Source organism: Musa acuminata, chromosome BXJ3-8 (genome assembly GCF_036884655.1).
Source record: "Musa acuminata AAA Group cultivar baxijiao chromosome BXJ3-8, Cavendish_Baxijiao_AAA, whole genome shotgun sequence".
NCBI classification, from domain to species: domain Eukaryota; kingdom Viridiplantae; phylum Streptophyta; class Magnoliopsida; order Zingiberales; family Musaceae; genus Musa; species Musa acuminata.
In genome coordinates, this window is record NC_088356.1 from 49,751,048 (window position 1) to 49,772,838 (window position 21,791).

General features: G+C 38.6%; 4 protein-coding genes and 1 long non-coding RNA gene across 8 annotated transcripts; 2 read left to right on the plus strand and 3 right to left on the minus strand.

Annotated features, from left to right (window-relative positions):
* The first annotated feature begins 280 nt into the window (after positions 1–280).
* Positions 281–4,288, plus strand: LOC135644858 (small ribosomal subunit protein uS2-like). Its single transcript, XM_065162788.1, has 5 exons — positions 281–502; positions 2,059–2,321; positions 2,407–2,604; positions 3,098–3,305; positions 3,999–4,288. The coding sequence occupies exons 1-5, from the start codon at positions 376–378 to the stop codon at positions 4,118–4,120; spliced, it is 918 nt and encodes a 305-aa protein (XP_065018860.1). The 5' UTR covers positions 281–375; the 3' UTR covers positions 4,121–4,288.
* A 748-nt stretch (positions 4,289–5,036) lies between these two features.
* On the minus strand, positions 5,037–8,872 carry LOC135581275 (zinc finger CCCH domain-containing protein 62-like). Of its 4 annotated transcripts, none has more exons than XM_065162897.1 (10): positions 8,527–8,870; positions 8,329–8,441; positions 7,533–7,647; positions 7,248–7,309; positions 6,969–7,020; positions 6,729–6,840; positions 6,539–6,637; positions 6,339–6,463; positions 5,787–5,964; positions 5,037–5,675 (listed from the first exon to the last, which is right to left on the minus strand). In XM_065162897.1, exons 1-10 carry the CDS (start codon positions 8,760–8,762, stop codon positions 5,232–5,234), a joined length of 1,536 nt encoding a protein of 511 aa, XP_065018969.1. In that variant the 5' UTR covers positions 8,763–8,870; the 3' UTR covers positions 5,037–5,231. The 4 variants fall into 4 exon arrangements, with proteins under 4 accessions (XP_065018969.1, XP_065018971.1, XP_065018968.1 ...); XM_065162899.1 differs by having other exon boundaries at positions 5,037–5,810; positions 5,937–5,964; positions 8,527–8,867; XM_065162896.1 differs by having other exon boundaries at positions 5,037–5,964; positions 8,527–8,866.
* A 4,527-nt stretch (positions 8,873–13,399) lies between these two features.
* On the plus strand, positions 13,400–15,642 carry LOC135645118 (uncharacterized). The gene is made up of 2 exons (XM_065163206.1): positions 13,400–14,735; positions 15,367–15,642. Exons 1-2 carry the CDS (start codon positions 13,549–13,551, stop codon positions 15,395–15,397), a joined length of 1,218 nt encoding a protein of 405 aa, XP_065019278.1. The 5' UTR covers positions 13,400–13,548; the 3' UTR covers positions 15,398–15,642.
* On the minus strand, positions 13,626–18,699 carry LOC135645119 (uncharacterized). Its single transcript, XR_010498669.1, has 3 exons — positions 18,441–18,699; positions 13,855–13,921; positions 13,626–13,764 (listed from the first exon to the last, which is right to left on the minus strand). It is a non-coding gene; the product is annotated as an uncharacterized LOC135645119 (long non-coding RNA).
* A 1,556-nt stretch (positions 18,700–20,255) lies between these two features.
* LOC135645180 (ethylene-responsive transcription factor ERF017-like) lies at positions 20,256–21,027 on the minus strand. Its single transcript, XM_065163311.1, has one exon. It carries the CDS (start codon positions 20,967–20,969, stop codon positions 20,424–20,426), a length of 546 nt encoding a protein of 181 aa, XP_065019383.1. The 5' UTR covers positions 20,970–21,027; the 3' UTR covers positions 20,256–20,423.
* Positions 21,028–21,791: the final 764 nt, after the last annotated feature.

Sequence of the window (21,791 nt, forward strand, 5' to 3'; positions counted from 1 at the left end):
TAATTATTTTTTATAAAAAAATAAAACCTATGTTCTGATCCGTCGATCGATCAGTCTCACTAATAATATGGCGATCATAGATTTGGCCGTTTCAATGTCTGATCCGATAGGGTTTCTAACGGTCTCTCGAATGCACGTCCAATACCGAGCCGAGTCCCGGTCCGGTCCCTATTACTCGCATTCGTATACGCGCTCGAACCGCATCGGTTTTCTACGAGTTTCGGGGCATTTTGGTCTTTTAATGTGCTGCTAGGGCTTTTTAACAGGAAATAAGAAGCGAAACATCGACTCGTCCTCCATTGCGCTACGCAGCCGACGCCGTTCGCGAGATCAAAAGCACGGGAACGTGTTGAGCGAGCTCTCGGGATCGAAGCCATGGCAACGCGTGTGCTGTCGCCGAAGGAGCAGGACATACAGATGATGCTCGCCGCCAACGTCCACCTCGGCGCCAGGAACTGTGACTTCCAGATGGAACGCTACGTCTACAAGCGCAGATCCGATGGTGACCCCTTGATACCGCCTCTGCGCTCTTCTGTTTTCTTCTTTCCTTGATGTCTGATCCTTTCTTCTGTTTTCTTCTGCTTTCTGGCCGTCCGGGCCTGAGAGGAGTAATTGATAGTAGTGTTCCATGAGGGTTTGGTAGTGCTTTCTATTTGTTGTTCTGGTTTCATGTTTTGCCTTGCAAGTTTGATATGATATGTTAATGGCAACGAACTGTGGTGGAGGAGAAATAAGTTTGTGTTCTTGAGAGTGAAGGTTGACTGTCGTCGGAGCTTATGGCTTTTATTCTCATATTTGAGGAAGATAGGATTTACTTTTTGGTTCACAAAGAGATTTCGCTGTGGTGATTCAGTGGCGGCATTGTTGTCATTGGAATGTGGAAGTAGGTCCATAATATAGGCAAGAACATAGATGAGTAGTGTTCTGGGTTTTATCGGAAAACCCTAGGAACACCTCTCATGTAGATGCCCCATAAGATGTGCTTATGTAAAGGTAATTGAAGGTCATTTTTGCCTACTTATCATTAAATAGATGCAGGTTGAAAGCAATAAGGGGACCTTAAGGATTCTGCAAGCTGAGAATCACATTGAAGAATGGATATTGTTTCTTGTGAATGACATGGCAGTCATGCAAGTAAAAAAAAATTTAAAAACAGATATTGGTTCTTGATACATTATAGTACACTATAGTGGTCGTTGTAAAGCACAATGTGCACAACATATCTCAGTATTCTCTACTACTGCAAACAGCAGGTTTGCTCATCAGTGGAAATTGCTAGTTTGTTCCTCCGATTATGTCACCATCATATTAATTGTTGGTTGACATTGTATATCAAAACCCCATTTGGTCAATTGTCTCTAAATAACTCATGAATTTATAATCCAAAACTTGTTGATCATTCAGCATCTTTTACTCAGGAACCTAAAAGAATTACAATTAGGTTTGACAGGAAGATATGTTTGCAGATTTTTTTCAAGTGTTCTGTACAGATTACCATAGTGGCTTTTGTTTTAGTTAATCACATGTTTCTATTTATAGAGTTTATTGATTTATTTTTAGTTGTTTTCGCTCATTATGTTAAAGTATGTTGGTGAGCAGTGTGTTTTTGTGGCTGAAATATGAAATTCCATAATGCTAACAACAAATAGAGTATAAATCCCAACCAATATTCCTTTTCTATTTGCTAGAGCTTATAGTACTCCCAAATGACTGGTTTTGATTCACCAAAGCACCTTGTAACCTGAAGTAAGGACCAATCTGATTAAACACTAAAATGTATAAACTATGAATGAACTCATTAAAGGGCCACCTGATCTGAAAGAGTATTATGGTTTGATGGATATTTTGGATAGTGTTGTAGAAGTTTAGTTCAGTTCCGGAATATTGTTCTAGTTTTCACTAACTAGTAGTTTTTCACATATTAATATGTGCATATTGCATTTCCTTGTTCTTTTTTTATTTTTATTTTTTATTGTTGACCTAGCAAATTGTCTTTATGTAATCATATAATCACCTGCTAAGCCCTGTTTCTCAACAATTATACTTTTAACTGTTCAGGTGTACACATCATCAACCTTGGTAAAACATGGGAGAAGCTTCAGCTAGCAGCTAGAGTCATAGTTGCCATCGAGAACCCTCAGGATATTATTGTCCAATCTGCAAGACCATATGGTCAGAGAGCTGTTTTGAAGTTTGCACAGTACACGGGTGCTCATCCTATTGCAGGGCGGCATACACCTGGTACCTTTACCAATCAGCTTCAAACATCTTTTAGTGAGCCTCGCCTTTTAATCCTTACTGATCCTAGGACCGACCACCAGGTGAGAAAATCTGTAAAAAAAAAATGAAGTTTTATATCTGAACAGATAGATTATTTAAAACATTGTTTGATCTTTTTACCAACAGCCTATCAAGGAATCTGCTCTTGGAAACATTCCAACAATTGCCTTCTGTGACACTGATTCTCCAATGCGATATGTTGATATTGGAATTCCAGCAAACAATAAAGGAAAACACAGTATTGGCTGCCTCTTTTGGTTGTTGTCAAGGATGGTTCTGCAGATGCGTGGCACCATTCCTCTTGGGCGTAAATGGGAAGTAATGGTAAGCTTACATAAGTTGTTCACCTCTAGTTTTCTTTTACTGGCCTTAGCAAGGCATGCATTGATGGATATGCCTTTATTCAGGGTTAAGAAAGTCTTAATACAGTTTGGTATAATTGTTTTTAAATTTTTTAGATTATTAATGGTAATCTTTTAATGGCAACCTTGGCCTTGAGTTTATGTGAACTCCATTGCTTCATAATAGGAGCATCTTAAAGCATACATATTGTAGTCTTGTACTCCAAAATTCTTTATGCCTGTTAGTATAAATTTTTATTACACTTGAGAACTATCTGTATAGTGATTCCCCTGGGTTCATTGAAAAAGAATAGCTCACCATACTACTGTATTATTTACGTCTTTGCTCTCTTTTTATTTTATTGAGAAGTAATTAGTTTTTGTTTGTCCCTGAAGTTAATGGTGGTTCATCATCAATGCATATTGGAGGTGTTCTTTTAATACCTTTATTTTCTAATTAAGCCAGGTTGTTGCAGGTTGATCTGTTTTTCTACAGAGACCCTGAAGAAGCCAAGGAACAGGAGGAAGAGGAAGCGCCAGTTGCTCCCGATTTTGGTGCAGTTCCTGGTTATGGTGCTATGGTACCAAATGAACAATGGACTACTGAACAGTGGATGCCTGATGTGGGAGCTGTACCTGCCGTCGTGCCTCTGGTTCCTGGGGTTGAGTGGACTGCTGCTCAAGGTTAGTCTCGGTAATTGTATGATATATTTTTTTAGAAAGACTCGAACTCTTGATGTGATGATATTTATACAACAAAGTTTATATTGACCTATGATATGCTTTAATGAAATCTTGAGGTTAGTCTCACCTGATTCCACAAAGGCTTACTACTTCCTCTAACCAGACATATAGGCAAATGATACTTAGGATTTACCCTCCGCATCAAAGTAATGAAATATGGTGCATCCAGATTTGTTTCCCTGTCTTTACCTTTTTATCCAGATTTATTTTTAAAACCATTAACACAATAATTCAGGAACTATTATAATTTATCAGTTACATAGGGGTGGCCGAATTTTTTTCTGTCACTAATTGCAGCTTGACAGATGTGATTGCATTCTTATTGAGGTCAGTGGTGTCCTTGTCATCACATTTATGAGGGTGTTAATCTTTTATTCTTGTAGTTTGTAGAGAACAATTATGTCCAGTATAAGATAATTTTGATATCGGAGCAACCGGTAGTTCTTTAAGATAGCAGTTCTCGGGGTGTATATTCCCATGGCATTAAGGTTTAGTGTAATATGGCACATAAAATAATTACGTGTGTACAAAGCATGTTAGTCAATCTGCGTTTTGAACCATTGCAAAAGAAACTATAGTGCAATTCTGTCTCTCAAGGAATGGATCTGACATGTTTGTCTTTCTTATGGACAGCTCCCATAGCTGCTGGGGGATGGGATGTGGCTGCTGCTCCACCTGCTGATGGTGCTGTTGCTCCTCCTCCATCTGGTTGGGAAACTGCTCCACCTGCTGCTTCCTCAGGCTGGGAATCATGAATGTGTCAAGTAGTTTCAATTTTTGTATTTATTTAGGTAGCACTTTCAGTGCCTCTGGATGCTTGCTTTTCTCACCATTTTACTATCCACCTCTGAACCTGTTAACAGCTACTAGTGATTTTTTTTCCTTATATATTAAGGCCTAGCGATAGGCTAATTGCGAGTTAATTATATATTAATTTCTATACTTGGATTCTATTAATATCATAGTTTTTGTATTTAAAAGATTTATATTGAGATTTTTTTATTTATACAAGTGAAATAAATAATTTTATTTATTTTAACATCGTTAAATGTATTGATGGAGAATATAATACATTATATTATATATTGGATTGATATGAAAATGATAATTAAAAAATAATTTTAATATTTTTTTATTTTTAATATGTGAGATATTAAAATTATTTTTTATCGGTAAAGTCATTTGAAACATAGAGAATATTAAAATTATTTTTTTATTTATCATTTTTGTGTTGCTTACTATCATGTGGTGTATTGTTTGTCTTTTCATGGAAAGCATCATATTTTGTCTTTTCATGGAAAGGATTGGTTACAGATGGCATGAATGTTTCAACCTTCAAAGGAGATAATGAAACTATTCGTTATGTAATGCTTTGCATTTTTCGTGCAAAATATTATCGAAGAGAGCGAAAGATTAATCGCGCATTAGTTTTTGAAAATTAAGCATACATGTACTAACAATTTAATAGGATTTGTGACCTTATTTAGTCTACTAGTCAACCTATATTTCATCATCTAAATAGCATTCAAGCCTTTACATTTATTTTTTGGTTATCCGATGGACGCCTCGTATATGTCGTCAGCTCAGAAGGTTTCTACTGATGTCACTTCTCTCACACGAACTAATTTTGCCTTGTAAGATTGGCAAAAAGATAAAACAGGTTACAAAACATTTGATCGCAGGACAAATGATCTGAGGCAATATGTTGTTGTATGCAAAAGTTCAGCACAAGTGCTCCTGCAACACCATTGCAGAATCAAACAACATAGATGATGGACTCATAGAAATGAGTTTGGACGAAGTTAGCAATCATCTATTTTTATCTTGACAAAGCTAATGCCAAAGAAGAAATTGGTCACCATAAATCTAATTGTCATGCACATATTTGCATTCTACTCCAAAATAACACCTTCCTTGGCGATAGAAGCGACATGATTCTCTGTCTCTTATAGGATATTGCCTCTTCGGTGGAATCTGGTGGAAAGAATTCACACTAACCAAAGGTTGCATGTGATGGGAGGAGCATGCTCTCTGTTGAGGTAGTCGATACTGGTGATGACGTTCTGCATGAAGGTGCAACTGGTGCATGTCCGGGAGATAATTCTGTTTCTGCAATGTTCCACAAGTGATCTGATGATGCTGAAAGCCACCTGAAGTTTGCTTCGAACCTTGGTGAAAAGAGTTCTGATTCTCAGGCATGATAGGCTTATCAGACCTCATATTCAGATGTCGTCCAGGCCATTCTTCTAGATTTTCCTTGAAACTTGTTGCTTGTTTCGGATCATTTGATTCGACCGAATTTAGATTGTGCTGCAATGATCGTAGATGCTGAATCTTGTGCAGTTGAACAGCAAATGATTGATGCTTTGTAGTAGTTGGTTTATCAAACCTCATCCATAGATGAGGTCCAGGCCCACTTACTGGCATCTCTTTGAGGATTGTTTCCTGCATAAAATTCAAGTCGACTGAGTTTAGACTCTGCTGAGGTGGTTGTCCATGTTGAAGCTTATGTTGTTCGACAACAGCTGCTCGAAATGGATCAACTTGGCTGAGAATTCCCTTTTTTCCTACCGTTTTACTACTACTTTTCTTCTGAATCCTGTAATAACAAATGAACAAAAGATCAAGAAAATGCCATTAACTTAAAGAAAAAATGATTGACCAATAAGCTTCTTAAACAACATATAATAATAAGAAATAAATATCTCAACTTAAAGATTACCATTCAATCTCTTGTAATTGAATTCTAACTTTTTCTAAGGTCATTTCAAGAGTAAAGGATTTACTCAATTGCTTGGTATGTAAACTATTTCTTTCCTAAATATCTCCTCAAGGAACCAGGATAAGAAGTTACAGAAAATGCAAGGTCATTTAGTTAATAGTCCTCTACATGAAAACTTCAGTTAAAATCTCAGGGGGGAAAAAAACTGAAGTCACAGGAAAAAAGAAACCTTCATTTAGTCAAATTTTTACCGGTCCAATCTGTCTTTTTTCAGCATCTTCTCCTGGATCCTATTATCTCGAGAAAATCGTGCAAAGGATCCTCTTGCATGTTTCTCCTGCAAAACTTTTCTCCTATTCTCTTCATCATCCCACCTCTGCAAATCAAGAAATTAGACCATCTGTTATAGCAACACTCGTGTTTCTTGTTATGTGCATTGGAGAACACCCACCTGCCTCAATGTCTTGAAACGGTAGAGGTTTCTTCCCTTGATAAGGAGGGGGTAGAGAAGAGGTAGTGTTTTTTCTCCTTTGCTCCATAGCACCTCAATCTACTCCCAGAATGACAGTGACATTCTCTTAGATGTTATGCAGTGGTTGATAAAGGTTAGAAACTTCTCTACTATGGTGTTTATATCATACTGTAAACGTGTGTTGCTGCTTGGCTGCGCCATAGCTTTCCTTCACAATCCTGCCGGCTACTAACCTTATACCACAAGGGGGACCTGTGGCACTTCTTGATGCAATGCTAAACCTGAAATAAAGTCGGGCAGAACGAACATATGAGAGTTAGATACGTAGAAATGGAGCATGAACAATGAAGAATCATTTTTAATATTTGAGATTTTCAAAAATGATCATGAGTATATATAGACATGTTACATTTCATATACATTCTGCTCAAACATCACCACATCCCCAGTGCAGGCATCACCTATAGATAGAGAAAGAAGCATTGATTGTTAATCAAATGTGTGCTTGATAGATCAGCAAAAAGATGCTGATATTGTTTTATTTAATCAAGTAACAATAGCCTTAAATCTTGTACCCACTTAATTATGCTATCTTAGTTTATCGTTGTTTGCTTAGAATAATTAGAAGCCATTATACCACTAAATGTGCTTTATTTAATGCTTTACTGCACTGAAACATGAATCTTACCTTTGCAATTAACCACAAAGCTAGAAATCGGATACTTTCTTTCTCCACCACCATCTTTGATCCTGCAATTGATTATGTAAGATAAAACAACTTAGAAGTGGACAACTGGTTCGTGTGTAATGCTTATGCTAATCGAAGATTGTTGACTCAACATTGTGTGACCAAATAATATGTTCTTTGGGTGACCAACCATCAGCTATAGGACATGGCACACATACACTTACTTTCCAACAAATTCTTAAGTTAATAGTGAAAGATATAATAGTTATATTAAAATTTACATACTCTAGGTGCTCTCTGATTCGCCCTATGAGGGTGTCTTTCTTTCCTGTTAACCTCAGCCCATATTTCCTCAGATAGACCTTGCACTGATCGACTTTAAGTTTCTCCATCTGGCCATCTGTCATCTCAAGAAGATCGGCTAGACATTAGGTATTGTCTCAACAAAAGGAAGATAATAATTTATCAGAAATCATTTGTACATAAACAATTAGCACAATAGAGCAAATCTTGATGACTCTTTGTTAACATAGAAGTAGTACGATTCAAGAGACATCTTTACGTGCAGAAATTTGCTGGGGCCAAAAGACAAAACTTGTTCCTTTTGAAGTCTTCAAGAATATCAAAATTACTATGGAAATTACCCAGGAAGGAATATAGAATATCAAAGCAACAATGCGTTGGCATGAGTCCGTCTTAGAGCATCTCTAAAGAGATTGTACCACACAGAAAGCAAAGAAGTTCTTAAACAAGAAAAACTACAAATTGTTGAAACAGGGGTTTCAAAATGAATTAAAGAAAAATCTCAACATGACTAAACAAGAAGGAGAAGCAAACAATTGTTAGATTGAAACCGCAACGAATGTTCAATCAACTATTTTCTCTTTATGTTATAAGAAAATTTCCCCTTTTTTTCTTTATTTCTACATAAAATATGCAATGGCAATTAGTGTCTCAAAATATAGAGGATGAAAACGGAACTGTCAAGAATATAAAACTATAGGCTTAAGCTTTTAGACGCATTGATAAAAAAATACAAGAGGAACAGGAAGAAAAATATGTGGAATGGCATCCGACTGACCTTTGATAAGCTTCTCGACAACCTCGAAACATTTCCTATCCTTCGCGTCGAGCTCCGGAATCTCCACCAGGGGGCAATCCGACCCATTTTCTCCATCCCCTTTTCTCGTTTTCCTGTATGTGCCAAAACCAGTTTCAACAGAGAAAAGAAACGGAGTCCACATTCATCTCTTTGATCGAACGAGACAAGAACCCCTACCGACACTTGGATTTCTCGAGAGAGATACTTGAAAGGGCCGATCGCGTCTCCTCCAGGACATCAAACGTAGGATCTTCCTCGGAATCATCCGTCCCGCACAAGTCGCAATCCAACTTTCCCTCTTCTTCCTCCTCCTCCTCCGAAGAACATTCATCTGCATCAACATCATTATTGTCTTCTTCATCTCGAGGACCCGCTACATCTTCCAATGGTTTGAGCTCACGAAGGGCGGCCATTGTATCGATGGTGGTCTTTCCTGTGTTTCCCTTTTAACTTTGGAGGAGAGAGAGAGAGAGAGAGAGAGAGAGAGAGACCGTCGGCAGAAACGAGGGTTTGAAATTTAAACGGGTTGGGTCTCTTTTGGGCCTATTTGGGCCAAATATGACTGCTAAAGTACTGGGCCAAACTATTGCTCCAACTCGCCGTCGCCCTCTTCCTGGACGCCCTCCGTATGAACCTCCCCTTCGGCGCCGGGCTGTCCTTCACCAGGCGGCTCGGCGTGGCTAAAGAGTGAGAGGAGGCGAAACTGCAGCTGGATCAGGGCCGGCGGGGCTTCGGGGCTCACGACGTGGGGGTTGTCGGGGTTGGGAGCGACGGCCCTGATGCGATAGAGGCCGAGGGCCACGGAGAGGGCTACGAGCCACGCCCATAGCGCGCCGGCGAGGGAGGCGGAAACCACGGCCGGCGCTTCCAACAGTTCCATTCCGGGAAGAAAAGCGGAGTTTTGGAAACAGCAACGCGAACGGTGAGCAGTAGATATAAGGGTGGAATAGCGAAACGTGGACCGTCGGATTCGGCACTCGTCGGATGGGGAAAGACGACGGGAATGGAGCGCCGGAGATGCAGCTTCGAAGAGAAGCAACGAGGCGACGCGTGTAAGGCGGAGGAGGAGGTGGTGGTGGTGGAAGAGTTCGCCTCCCGTGTCTCGACCGAACCAGCATATAGGGAAAGGTCTCTTTACTATTAGTTCCTTGAGTGGACCGCGCTTCCGGCGCATCCAACGACCAATGAAAAGAGTCCTTTTACGCGTTGATGACAGAAAGGGCATCTCATCGTCCACGTCAGATGGGGGCCACTGTAAACTTCCTATAGTGGACCGAGAAGGCAAGTTCATGTGGAGGCCCAACAAAGATATACATGAGTCCAACATCAACAAGTTCTTTTGAAGTACAAGAAATATATATTGAATTATAAAGGACATTTTAACTAAAAAACCTTGAGGGTTTAATCAAATAGCATCCCATACTTGATTTTTATCTATGGACTTTTTTTATTATCAATTTGATGAAAATATCCCTCTCCCTCCATTAGTAGCCTCCGATTATCATCGTCGTTGTCGTCCCTTTCTCCCACCGCGAGCAGCACCGCCCTCTCTTCTTTTCTCTTTCCTTCGTCATCTTCTCTCTTCTCATTTTCTTTCATCTATTTTCCTCTTTGTCTACTAAGATCTTTTCGTGCTCATTAAATGAGAAAGAGCGAAAGAATAAAGGAGGAAGCAAACAGTCAACAAGCAAAAAGAGATGAGGAGAGGAAGAAGGCAAGGGTGGCATTAGTCACTCTGATGGGAGCAAGGGACAACGAGCGATATCGTTTGTGGTGATAGCAAAAGAAAATAGCAAAAGAGATATGACAGTCAACGGTGATATTTATGATTGAAAGTTATTAATAGATGAAGAAAGATATTCTTCATTAAATTAATAAAAAAAAATATCCAATGTAAAAATAAGATAAAATGACCAATTATAAATATAATCCTTATTAACTATGAAAAATATATTTACTAAAATATTTATAAGATCTTTACCTATTTTTATTAATTATGCATAACATGTCTTTTCAGATGGGATGGCGGTTTATCGAAGGCCTATGAAGCTATGCTTTTGGAGGAGGCTACAAGAAAACAAAGGCGATGCCAACATGAGACTAAAGCCAAAGGCTATGGTCAATCTGATCCTAATGAGAAAGTTGGGAGTGTGAGTTGCATTTGTCAAGGGGAATGAGAGAGAAAGGTCGGAAGTAATTTATTGACGAAGGAAAATTTGCAACAATCATAAATTCCAACTACCTCTAACTTTACTTTTCCTATGAATTTTTTTTGTATAGCATAATATTTTTAATAAATCAAGATAATTAAAATATATTTTCTTATCCGTCTTCATTTTTATGTCTTCAGCTACGCACTCTTCACACCGTAGAGTCTCTTGTAACTATGTTTATACTATAGTAAATACTTTTATTATGTTTTTCTCTAAGTGATATGATTATTATTTTAGCTCAGTTATAGCTCGACACCTTATTCAATCTAAATATTAATTAATTATATATGTTATAACATAATATCTCATAATAATATATTATTAAAAATATTTAATCTCTTATAATCGAATGTATAACGAAGGTTTTAAAAATTAATAAGCTCCTATTAACTTAATCGTCAGACAAATTTTACCGAATAAAAAGTATTAAGAGTGAAATCAATGAATTAAATATTTTTCGTCGAGTTTTTCATCAGATTAAGTCATCCATGAATTTTAAGTTTTAGATTGCGTCCCCTATTTTCTTTAGATCAATCTAATAAATAACTAATGCTTACTATATGTATATTATTTTTAATGAATAGATCATATATAAATAAATATATAAAAGATAATGGTTTCTAGAGATTCCTATATTTGAAATTATATATTATTATTATTATTATTATTTAAAATGCATTATTGATGGCAATGGAAGAGCACCAAACCAATTCACCAAACAAAGGCTCTTGTCATCTTCCACAAGCCAACTTGGGTGGTGGTGCATTCCTCCCACCGCCATCAAGCGGTCCCCCATACTTCATATGTCTTCCACATAAAAGCATGAATGGATTCTCAATCTCCTCCTTCGTTCCTTCCTTCCTTCCTTATCTCTTCCTCCCCCCATGATCATCATCAGAACACACACAAGAAACAAAGAAGCAAGAAATGCACTGAACTCAATTAACTACGTGCATTTAGGACCTTAGGTGCTAGCTAGCCACACTTTCTAGCCAATTAGGTACATGAAGTCAAATGATTGATCGGTCTGACCAAGAATTGCATCAAACGACTTTGACATTTATTTATAGCTCTGCTCAACATTACAAAACGATCCATCTCATCAAATAATAATAATTAGAATTAGAATTAGAATGTAATTTTGTTGTCATAGATAGAAATGATCATAACAATAACAACAATATAGTGCTAGTCATCTATTTATTATATAGCAACATAATTCGATATATATTTCTTTCTATGTTTATTCATCCCTCTGTCTAATCAAAAGAACATCCAAATCCAATCAAGAAAGGGGCAGTGTAGAAGAGAATGGCGTAGGGAGTAAGCACAACATACGCATATAGGCCAATGAATGAATGAATGAATGAATGAATAGAGTGAGTGAGAGAAGCGAACACGTAGTGTTTAGATTGGATGGGCCCCTCATCCTGTGGTGCCCACTCGAACCTTACGGTGGTTGAATCACATGGACTCCAGCTCTGGGGTCCACTATCAGTAAGTGATGATGGTCCCCTTCCCTTGTGCTTTCTCCCTTCCAAGACAAGCCCACAGTAATGGGTCCTCAACTACTTGCTTACATAGATAGCTCTATGTAATATAATATTAGTATGTTATGTGTATTTATTATGTTCATAACATAGTGAAGAAAATTATTTTATCCGGATCAATATTTCTGATAACACAAGATCCATGATCTTGTTCGGTTTCACACCATTTCCAATAAAATCTAGCAAAACTTGTTTCGATCGGATCGCGACCGACCGATCGACGGACCGAATTTGCATTTGGTTGGATTCAGGTTTTTTTTGTGTTGTAATATGTAATACTGTCATTTTAAATAAACTAAGTTGTGGAATTATTTTCTCCATTTGCTTTCACTTAGTATAAGTAAATGGGTTTGTGGTGTGATTGGAGAAGCAACATGGTTGGTTCCCATGAACTTGTAATTTCCAAGTTTCCCCAATAATTCTTTTGCAATATATAGCCATAATCACAGCATATTAATGGTATTATTTAGTTGATTGAAGAATATATGTTATTAATGTCACTAAATCAGTTCTACATTCTTAGGTTGATGTCCCAAAGGCATTCTAGCATCTCTCTCTCTCTCTCTCTCTGTATACTAGAGAGAAATGGAATATATAAATATATGTTTGGAACATTAGGACTCTTATATTCACATGAGAATGCATTGGGTTTGATCTTCCTACATTGGCTTGATTTTTCTCACTTCAGACTGTTCACTTTCTTTTCTTTGTGAATTGTCTTTTGATAAGTCCTTTGCATTCTAAATTATTATAAGATTCTCAATTCATATGCTTTTTTCTACTAGCAAGTTTTGTGTTATGGAAGGAGAATATATTCTGACATGCAAAAAGGTGTGCTTAAATCTTTAGTTGATGTGAAATATGACACCAGTAGGAGTCTCCCATGGATACAGCACTTTTCATTTCTATGTCATGATGTTTGGCATCACAAAAGATTTTGAAGGCAAACCTTTTATATAGCATTATTCAATATAAAAGAATGAAATAAGTAAAAACCATGTCTATGAACAGCTCAACTTTCTTGCTGAATGAAACAGAAATCTTACATAAAAATAAGAGTAATACCACACAATCAGACTTCAAAGTTTTCTAATCGACAACATTAGTTTGCTCATCGACGAATACTTAAAGTCACCAAACCGAAGGATCCAACAATTACATAAGATCTATACTGCTAAATCCAAATTAACCACTTGTACAATTTTCACTTTGTGAAAATGGCACATTGTAGATTATTAGGATCATGAGCCAATCATTTTACCCTCACTCAGATGCTAAAACATCAAGAGAATTGAGGATGCTTGCACATTGCTGACTGCAGAAACAGTAGCAAATGCAACAATGTCTTTTAGTATTTATAGCAACCCCATGAGGCCTCGTTTAGTTGCCTTCCAGGACTAGGAAACTGCCTTGTACTTTAGCCACCATTGAGAGACATGAGGAGCCACTCCTGCTCCAAGCACGCCGTCAACAGAAGCGTGGAGGTGGAGAAGCCAAACCACAAAGAAGAACCGCATCTATCCGGTGCGTACATTCGTAGTCTTGTCAAGCAACTGAGCTCCTCTAGGTCCAGAGCTTCAACAGATCCATCGTCAGCGAAAGAGGAGGTTGTAGGTGGTGTTTTCCAAGATCTTGGCAGCCATGGTGAGCACCTTCATGGAGCACAGCAACAACAACAATTACCAAGGTCAAGGCCACCTAAGAAACAAGTGAGAAGAAGACTCCACACAACCAGGCCTTACCAGGAAAGATTGTTCAACATGGCAGAAGCTCGAAGAGAGATTGTAGCTGCCCTCAGATTGCACAGAGCTGCCATTAAACAAGCAAATGAACATCAGCAACAACAACAGAACTCGGCACCAGTATCAAATTTCAACCTCTCTGCACCGCCCTCGAAAGAAACATCGAATGAGCTGATGGGTTCTGTGAGGAACACTACAAATCATCTGCCGAATTACAACTTTACTAACTACTTGCATGGCGCTCCTTTCTCGCCCATAACTTTCCCTTCTTCCTTCTCGTGGGCTTGTCCATCGATTACACCTTTGTCCATCTCTGATAACCTGAATTTTCCTTTGCCTGATCAGCCATTAGGCCTAAACCTCAACCTTCAAAGTTTCAAGGATATCGACATTTCCTTGCGCCACAACCACCGCGATCAACAACCAATTGAATCATCACAAGCTTCATCATCGTCTTGTTCTTATTCTCCTCCTAGTGCCATGTTGGGTATAGAATTACTGGCTGTCTCAAACAATTCCAAACAAGCCTCTCAAGTTCGATTGGACCCTGCATCCATGCCGCTGCACCTGGCGATGGATGATGAAGAGATGGCAGAGATACATTCAATTGGGGAACAACACGACATGGAGTGGAATGATAAAGTGAATTTGGCAACAACAGCATGGTGGAGTAAATTCCTGAAAAGCATGGAAGGTGGCCTAGAGGAGAGAGAGGGTGGAGTCGGTGCAGATAGGCTTCATGTGTTTGATGAGTTCCTAGATATACCATCTTGGTTAAATGATGGTGTCGAAGGGAATACAAAGGAGACTTCCTCTTGTCAGCAAGATTTGGATGACAATTTTCAAGTGGAGGATTATTTGCAAGATACATCCTTGGCAAGGTAAGTGAAAAAATTTATGTTTCCAAAGGTTTAGATCAGTTTTGATCAATTGCAATCCATGACACAATCAATACAAAGCCTAATTCTTTTACTGACTGTTTAATTTTTCTGAAAGCCACGAAAAAAAAATCTATCTTCTGAATTTCAATATCTGCTGAATACAAAGCCTAATTCTTTTACTGACTGTTTACTTTTTCTGAAAGCCACGAAAAAAAAATCTATCTTCTGAATTTCAATATCTGCTGAATACAAAGCCTAATTCTTTTACTGACTGTTTACTTTTTCTGAAAGCCACGAAAAAAAAAATCTATCTTCTGAATTTCAATATCTGCTGAATACAAAGCCTAATTCTTTTACTGACTGTTTACTTTTTCTGAAAGCCACGAAAAAAAAATCTATCTTCTGAATTTCAATATCTGCTGAAACAACGATAGATCAAAATTTGATGAGATTGGCATACGTTGAATTTTAGCTGCAAAAAATTAGTCATCATGTGGCCTAGCCACAAAGTCTTCTGCATGTGATTTAAGTCACAGACAGCATGATCATCAGAAAGACCTTCATTTATTCGGCTGACACATTATGCTGAAACTTATTGTCTTTTGCTTGTGGTTTTTATTTTCTCTTGCAGCTTGGATATTGGAGAAATTGGATATTGGTAAGAAGAATGGTTTTCAGAGCGAGAATGATGATTTTTGACAAGGGCTATTTCATCAATACTTCAATAAAATGAAACTCAAGGTTCTCTTGGAGATTGCAGTGTAATGAGACTCACAATTTTCAAAGAAATCTTTCATCATGACCCAAATAAAGTGCTCTCTTAGATATAGAATGGCAAGTTCAAGAGTTGAATACAATGTAACAGGGAACAGTTTCATTTTCTTTGAGATGTCAAAGTTTTTGTTTTTGTTGTTTGTTACTGACTGTGATGGATGTGATGTGAAATGACTAAATTGATGACTATATATAAGCCACACTACTGGACTTAAAATTCAGATTACCACAGAGCATACCTTGATTAAGACATTTGAATAATTGATTAAAAGAAAAATAGAGAACTCAATCAATGTAGAGCAGGTAACTCAACTATATCACATATTATCCATTCTAATACAATAAAGTTTCATTTGAGATTAAATTGTGATCTTCCATTCAAAAGGATCAATCCTAACCACATCTGAATTTGGTTTGATTAATCCAACAAGAAGACTCTGGATGTGGAATTTTTCAGATTTTCTGAACAATTATAGCCATTGAAGCACGTCTTTTTATTTCCTCAAATTTCTTGTATGATTTTGGGATTGTATTTTTCTAGCTAAGAGTCGTAGTGAGGAATTTATCTGTGATATTTACAAGAATTTTGTTCATAAGATCATAAGAAAAGTTTGAACTCACTTGTTATATCCCCCTCCCAGTCTATCAAGCAATAATCAGTTTACTAGCAACAAGATGTTTTCCTTTTAACTTCTATGATTTAGTTTCAACTTTAACCTAGCTTCTTAAGATCATCACAGAAAGCATGGCCAAGGAAGTTGTCACCTTGGTGAGGTTGCCAATCCTAGTTGATTGCCACTGCACAAGGTCCAAGCTAAAAATGAGCATTCATTCATGATCTCTGTGAAGTATACTGTAACGAACATTTCAGAAACGTTCCCCACCTAATTTAATGTAAGCCTAACAGGTTTCCATATTTCAAGACTATGCAGTAGAAGACAAGATTAACAATGAAAGAGAACATGAGGCGGTAATTGGGAAAAGAAACTAGTGGCTGCTACTTTCGAAAGAAATTTGAGTTACTTTTTATGCTAGATGTCATTCATGACATCATTCTTCTTGTAACACTGTATGATATGAGTCCAGGAACTTTGGCAACAATGATTAGGTAAAAGATCTTAGAAACAAAAAGTGCTTTTTCATGAACCTTAAAATCTCAAATTAAGGAAGTAGTGCCTTCACTTCATTTTCTTATAAACAGATTTTCAAATGACAAAGGTTGTTGATGTTGTCTAGATATGTAGGAACAGACTCTGATGAAACAGAGGATACTGATGAAGGTGGTTGATGTTGTCTAGAGAATGTTAGAGAACATAAATGATATTCCAAAATGTGGATGAGTTGCAGGTTTTCTTAAACCTTGTTAGAAAATTTGGTTTCCTAAACTCTTTGCTAATCCAATCATCCTGCTGGGAGGACCAAATCAAAATGTATCCTCATTAGAAAAATAACTTACATATTTGTTCCTCACCACAAATTGCCCTTATGGTAGCCTTTTCTCCAGTAATCAAGCATATGGACGTTTTGCAGAAATGAAGCATATGAATTTTAACTATCACTTTTCTACCTTCAGCATATTATTAGTTCTGAGTTCTGACAAGATATGGTGTCCTAGTAATTTTGTCAGGTGTGTAGCTGTTCAGGCAATCAAACGATTCTAGATCTGTAAACTTTTGTCACGGGACCGAACTATATAGGACCTACGGTCTGTCAGAAAAATCTCCATTTGCTTCTGCAACTGTTATTTCTTTCATCCTCCTCTCTTTTTCATTGGTTATGTATCACTTCTCTGATCATTTACTACCTGGTCACCTAGGTTAGCAATTCAAATATTGAAAGGCATATTGAGATTTAAGCACAAAAATAAAAATCTAATGAACTGCAATCAAAAAAGAAAACGAAAGAAAAAAATCATTACATGTTAGCATGAAACTTTGGATTTGGCAGCTAGATTCAGTGCAACAATAGCAGTCTATCAGGGGACATACAAGTATATAGAGATGAAAGACTAAATTACTGCTGTAGTCGGTGAAGAGGAAGTGCTTTGTCTCAAATTGGCCATATGAAAATATATTAACCTATATAATGCTTATATATTGTTTCAGAAAAAATCAACTAACACTTTTCCACCAAGAATACTGGGATATGTGGTCTAGAATAGAGGTTAAGAGACTAAGCTTGTCTCCCCATTGTGTTAGCAGACATTCTTTTAGACATGTATGTGCATCATACAAACTGAAGTTGTAGTGTCACACAATATCAGAAACTATACAAGATTAACAACAAATTGAATGTTTATGTTCTTGCCAACCAAGCCTTGACATAGTGTCTGATTTTCTTTCTTTATCTTAAAAAATTTCTTGGCACAAATCATCATGGAGATGTGCCTAAGTATATGACCTAACTAATTTTGCATGCACGAAATCACTTGTTTGTTGTAACACAAAAAAAGGGGTGCATGTTCTTTTAAACAACAAAAGTTGAACTACAACCTCTCCAACATCACAACAATTTTCAGATAGTTCTCTTCATCATCATCATCACAAAGATGTAAAATTGATAACCAAGTTATATATAAGATATAAGATTCTACATGGACTAGTCTTGCTCAAAACAGAGAAATAGGTAAAACCACCCACATTTTCTACTGTAAATTTTTAAGGAGTGGATGAAAGCCTTTCTTATATCCTTTGCCTCAATCAAAATGATATGGGCAGAAATATTGAAAATTTCAGGTTTTACAACATCCCTAATAGAGGCATTTTTCCATTAAAAAAGGTAAATCTTGCAGGAGGCATGATGAGAAAGGAGACACATCCCAACACTGAGAGGATAATAACAGACTAAAGTGGCCATTGCCTTGAACTTCTGAAAGAAAGAAAGGAAGAAGAGGAGGTATAATGAGACAGACTAAAGGTGGCATGGCCTTACTTCTGAGAAGGTCTGTTCCCACCAATCCCTTCACCACCAGCACTGAGAAGAGGTGCAGCAGACAAATGGGGGTCATCCACCAATCCCCCAAAGTGTAGAAACCTTCCTTCCAAACCCCTCTTCTTCTTATCATACAAGGGTAAGAAGTAAAACAGGGGAAGGAAGATTAAAAGATGTGGTACCAACAACTGATCCTGCAGACTGGCTCTCTCTCTCTCGCTCTCTCTCACTCTCTCTTTCTCTCTTCATTCTCACACAAACATTTGTATTCTTGTAGTTGTCTCTTTTTGGTTATTTGAGATGATACATCCTAAAGTTAGATGAATGCCAAAACTAAGCATTAATTGTAAAACTGGTCAAGCATTGATTTGGCACCATCTACTTAAATGTGGCAGAGTGATTCATTTCCTGGACTCTTTAATGATGCTCTGGCTGCCCAAACATCAAAATCACTGCCATCTCCACATAAATGACAGAGTCATACTTGGTAGTGAACTGACAGCTGCGTTTTGGTGGTATGAATTCCCCACCATTGTCAATGCAAGACACTGATCTGCTCTAGCAAGTGGAGCATGCAGTTCATCCACCATAGTCTGCTGCCAGCATGACAGGGATTATGTTGGATTGGGTCAGACCTCGAACCAGCCACCCCTCTACTGGTTGTGACCATGACACATGCCTTCTATCTATCTTTTCTTTATTATTATCATTCATTCTTATTATTGATGTTGTTGCTGTTGACTACCTAAAGAGTCAAATAGTTGAATCATCAAAATATTTTATATACAACCAATTAAACTTGCAGTTGAGCATTAAAAAGGATCCACAATGGCCTTTTGGGTCATTGTCATTTAAATTCTTCCTCCTGCTAATATGGATCTATGACGAGATTCATTTCTTGCCATCGTCCGTGTCATCAGCCACATGGATTCGAAGCTTCTGTATGATCAATTGTTGTCTTCTTGTCGCTTGCGTGCTCGAGCTTACCATCTTACTACCACCTGAATGATCGATCATCGTTTGTTGACCCATCAACTGTTTGTGGTTTTGACTAACTAACTTCAAGTGCTCCGTGCACGTACGTGGACGGGCACACGGCACCATTGTTTTCGAGAAGAATGCACGTTGAACAAGCGTCCGATGATACGAGTTGAATGGTCAGCTGTCGGATGCTGCATCCGTACATCTATTGGACGGTGAGCTTAGTCAACGTGTCCGAGGTTGGACGGAACGATTGTCCGTGTACATCGATCACATAGCGTTGAAACTATTTTTGATTAACGTTCGCTGTGTGCACACTAACATCGGCTCAGCATTTACGTCATTTTGATGAGAATTCAATGCTAGAAATTTGACAGGGTTTACTTTTTCTTTTTCCTTTAAATTCAATCTGAACTCACGACGGTAAACATCGTTGAAATACCAAGTATATGTTTCCATCTGAAATAATAATAATAATATCACTGATGTTGTTTAGTTTGATGTTGCTTCCATAAAACTAATATTATTCTGTACTTACTTGGAGTTTCATTATCATCTAACCGATGCACAAGTGCCTGACTCCAATCAAATTAATCATGATAATTATAATATGAGTTTAGCTCTTTTATGTGTGTATATATAGCAGTAGTACTTTTGTACAGATATTTAATTATGTTTCTGAGAAATTGCCATACGAAACTTTTGTTTTGGGTTCTGAATTAACCCAGCTAAGCAAAGTGGAGCCCAACCTATCCTTAGTCAAATGACAGGAATGGTGCTGATATGGCAATTCCAGATATCATGGGCCCACAAGCCAAGCATCATGATAGTTAAGCCCGTTGGTCTCAACAGTTGAATCATCGGGATATCTCATCAGAGACTATCAAGAGAGCTGACAGTCGTATAGTTTATTGTCGACGACTATAACTTTTTGTGATGATGTTGCAAACTTATTTCTCAAGTTTCATTTTTAGACACAATAAAATGGACTGAGAATTAATATTAGAAATTCCAGAGAGGTGATGAGCTATATATGTCATCGGTAGAAGCAGCAACAGCACCCCAAGCATCCTCATCCTCCTCGGTCCACCACTCCGGTAGTGCTCCTGCTGCTACGAAAGAATCCTCCATCATCAATCCCTCTACTGCCGTCGTCACCGAGCTCCCCTTCCCTTGACCCACCGCCTCCGTCGAATTCTCCCCGCCACTCTCCTGTGCTTCCCCAGCAGGCCGCCTCGTCTCCTCCTGCGCGAACTGCATGGCCGCCGCCCGTATCTCCTCCTTGCTCAGCCTCTCCGCCGAGGGTATTTGGGGCGGCTGGTCGGGGAAGTTGAACGCCGCACGAGTGCCACGGAGACAGTACACGGCAGCATCGTAGGCCCTGGCGGCCTGCTCGGCGGTGGGGTGGGAGCCGAGCCACAGCCTCTCCCGGCTGTTGGGAAACCGCACCTCTGCGACCCACGAGCCCCACTTCCTCATCCGCACTCCCTTGTATCGCGGTGACGACGACGATGACTGCGCTTGCTTGCCGGTGGCCGCCTTCTCCATGTCTTTCTCGCTCCCTCCGTAACGTCCTACGCTTCTCTCTCGGATCGATTCGCAATGGCTTTCCAAATGAGGCGGGAAGAATGGGCGCGTATTTAAAAGGAGAGAGAGACAGGGGAAGGCCGCATGGAGACGCGGTCGGATGTTGCTGGCACGCTTGTCTTGTGGACGGTGAGCTACGTAGCTCCACCTCCATCGCCCCGGAATCACACCATCCACTACGAGCACCGTATGAACTCAGGTCCCACATGTCTTTGCCACGTGGACACCTACAGACGGGAGAGAGACGCAGCAGGGTAGATCTGCTGAAACAGCGGCGCCTTGTCGAGTTTTCTTGTGGCAGTTGGCGTCGTTCGTTGTCCGTGTGTCCAGCGGTGTCACAGAATACAACAGAAGTGGAACCCAGCAGCAGGCCGAGTGAGGCTTACAACTTGGAATTCACTATATGTGGCCGTCACCGGCTACTCCGCTTCCACGGATGTGTTTGGTTGACCTCACATTGGGTCATCCTTCACCACTTTTATCCTTGAATCTTCTTTTACGGTGTTCTCACTCGTTGACCGTTCAAACAGTCCAATCAGCGTAGGGTACTCGTTTATAATGAAAAAGATGTGGTTATCTTCAGTTGGTATTCAAGTGAGGTAAGAGGGGTTTGATCCCAATCATGCATGTTGTTGTTGATTGGATAGTTATCTGATAACGTGGCTGATGACTGGGACGATGCTCGCATGTCTTCAGAACTTGTTGGATCCGATAATGTCTTATTATTATCGTAAAGGTTTAAACAATTCGGAAAGGATTCAATTTATATTATGCTCTAACCAT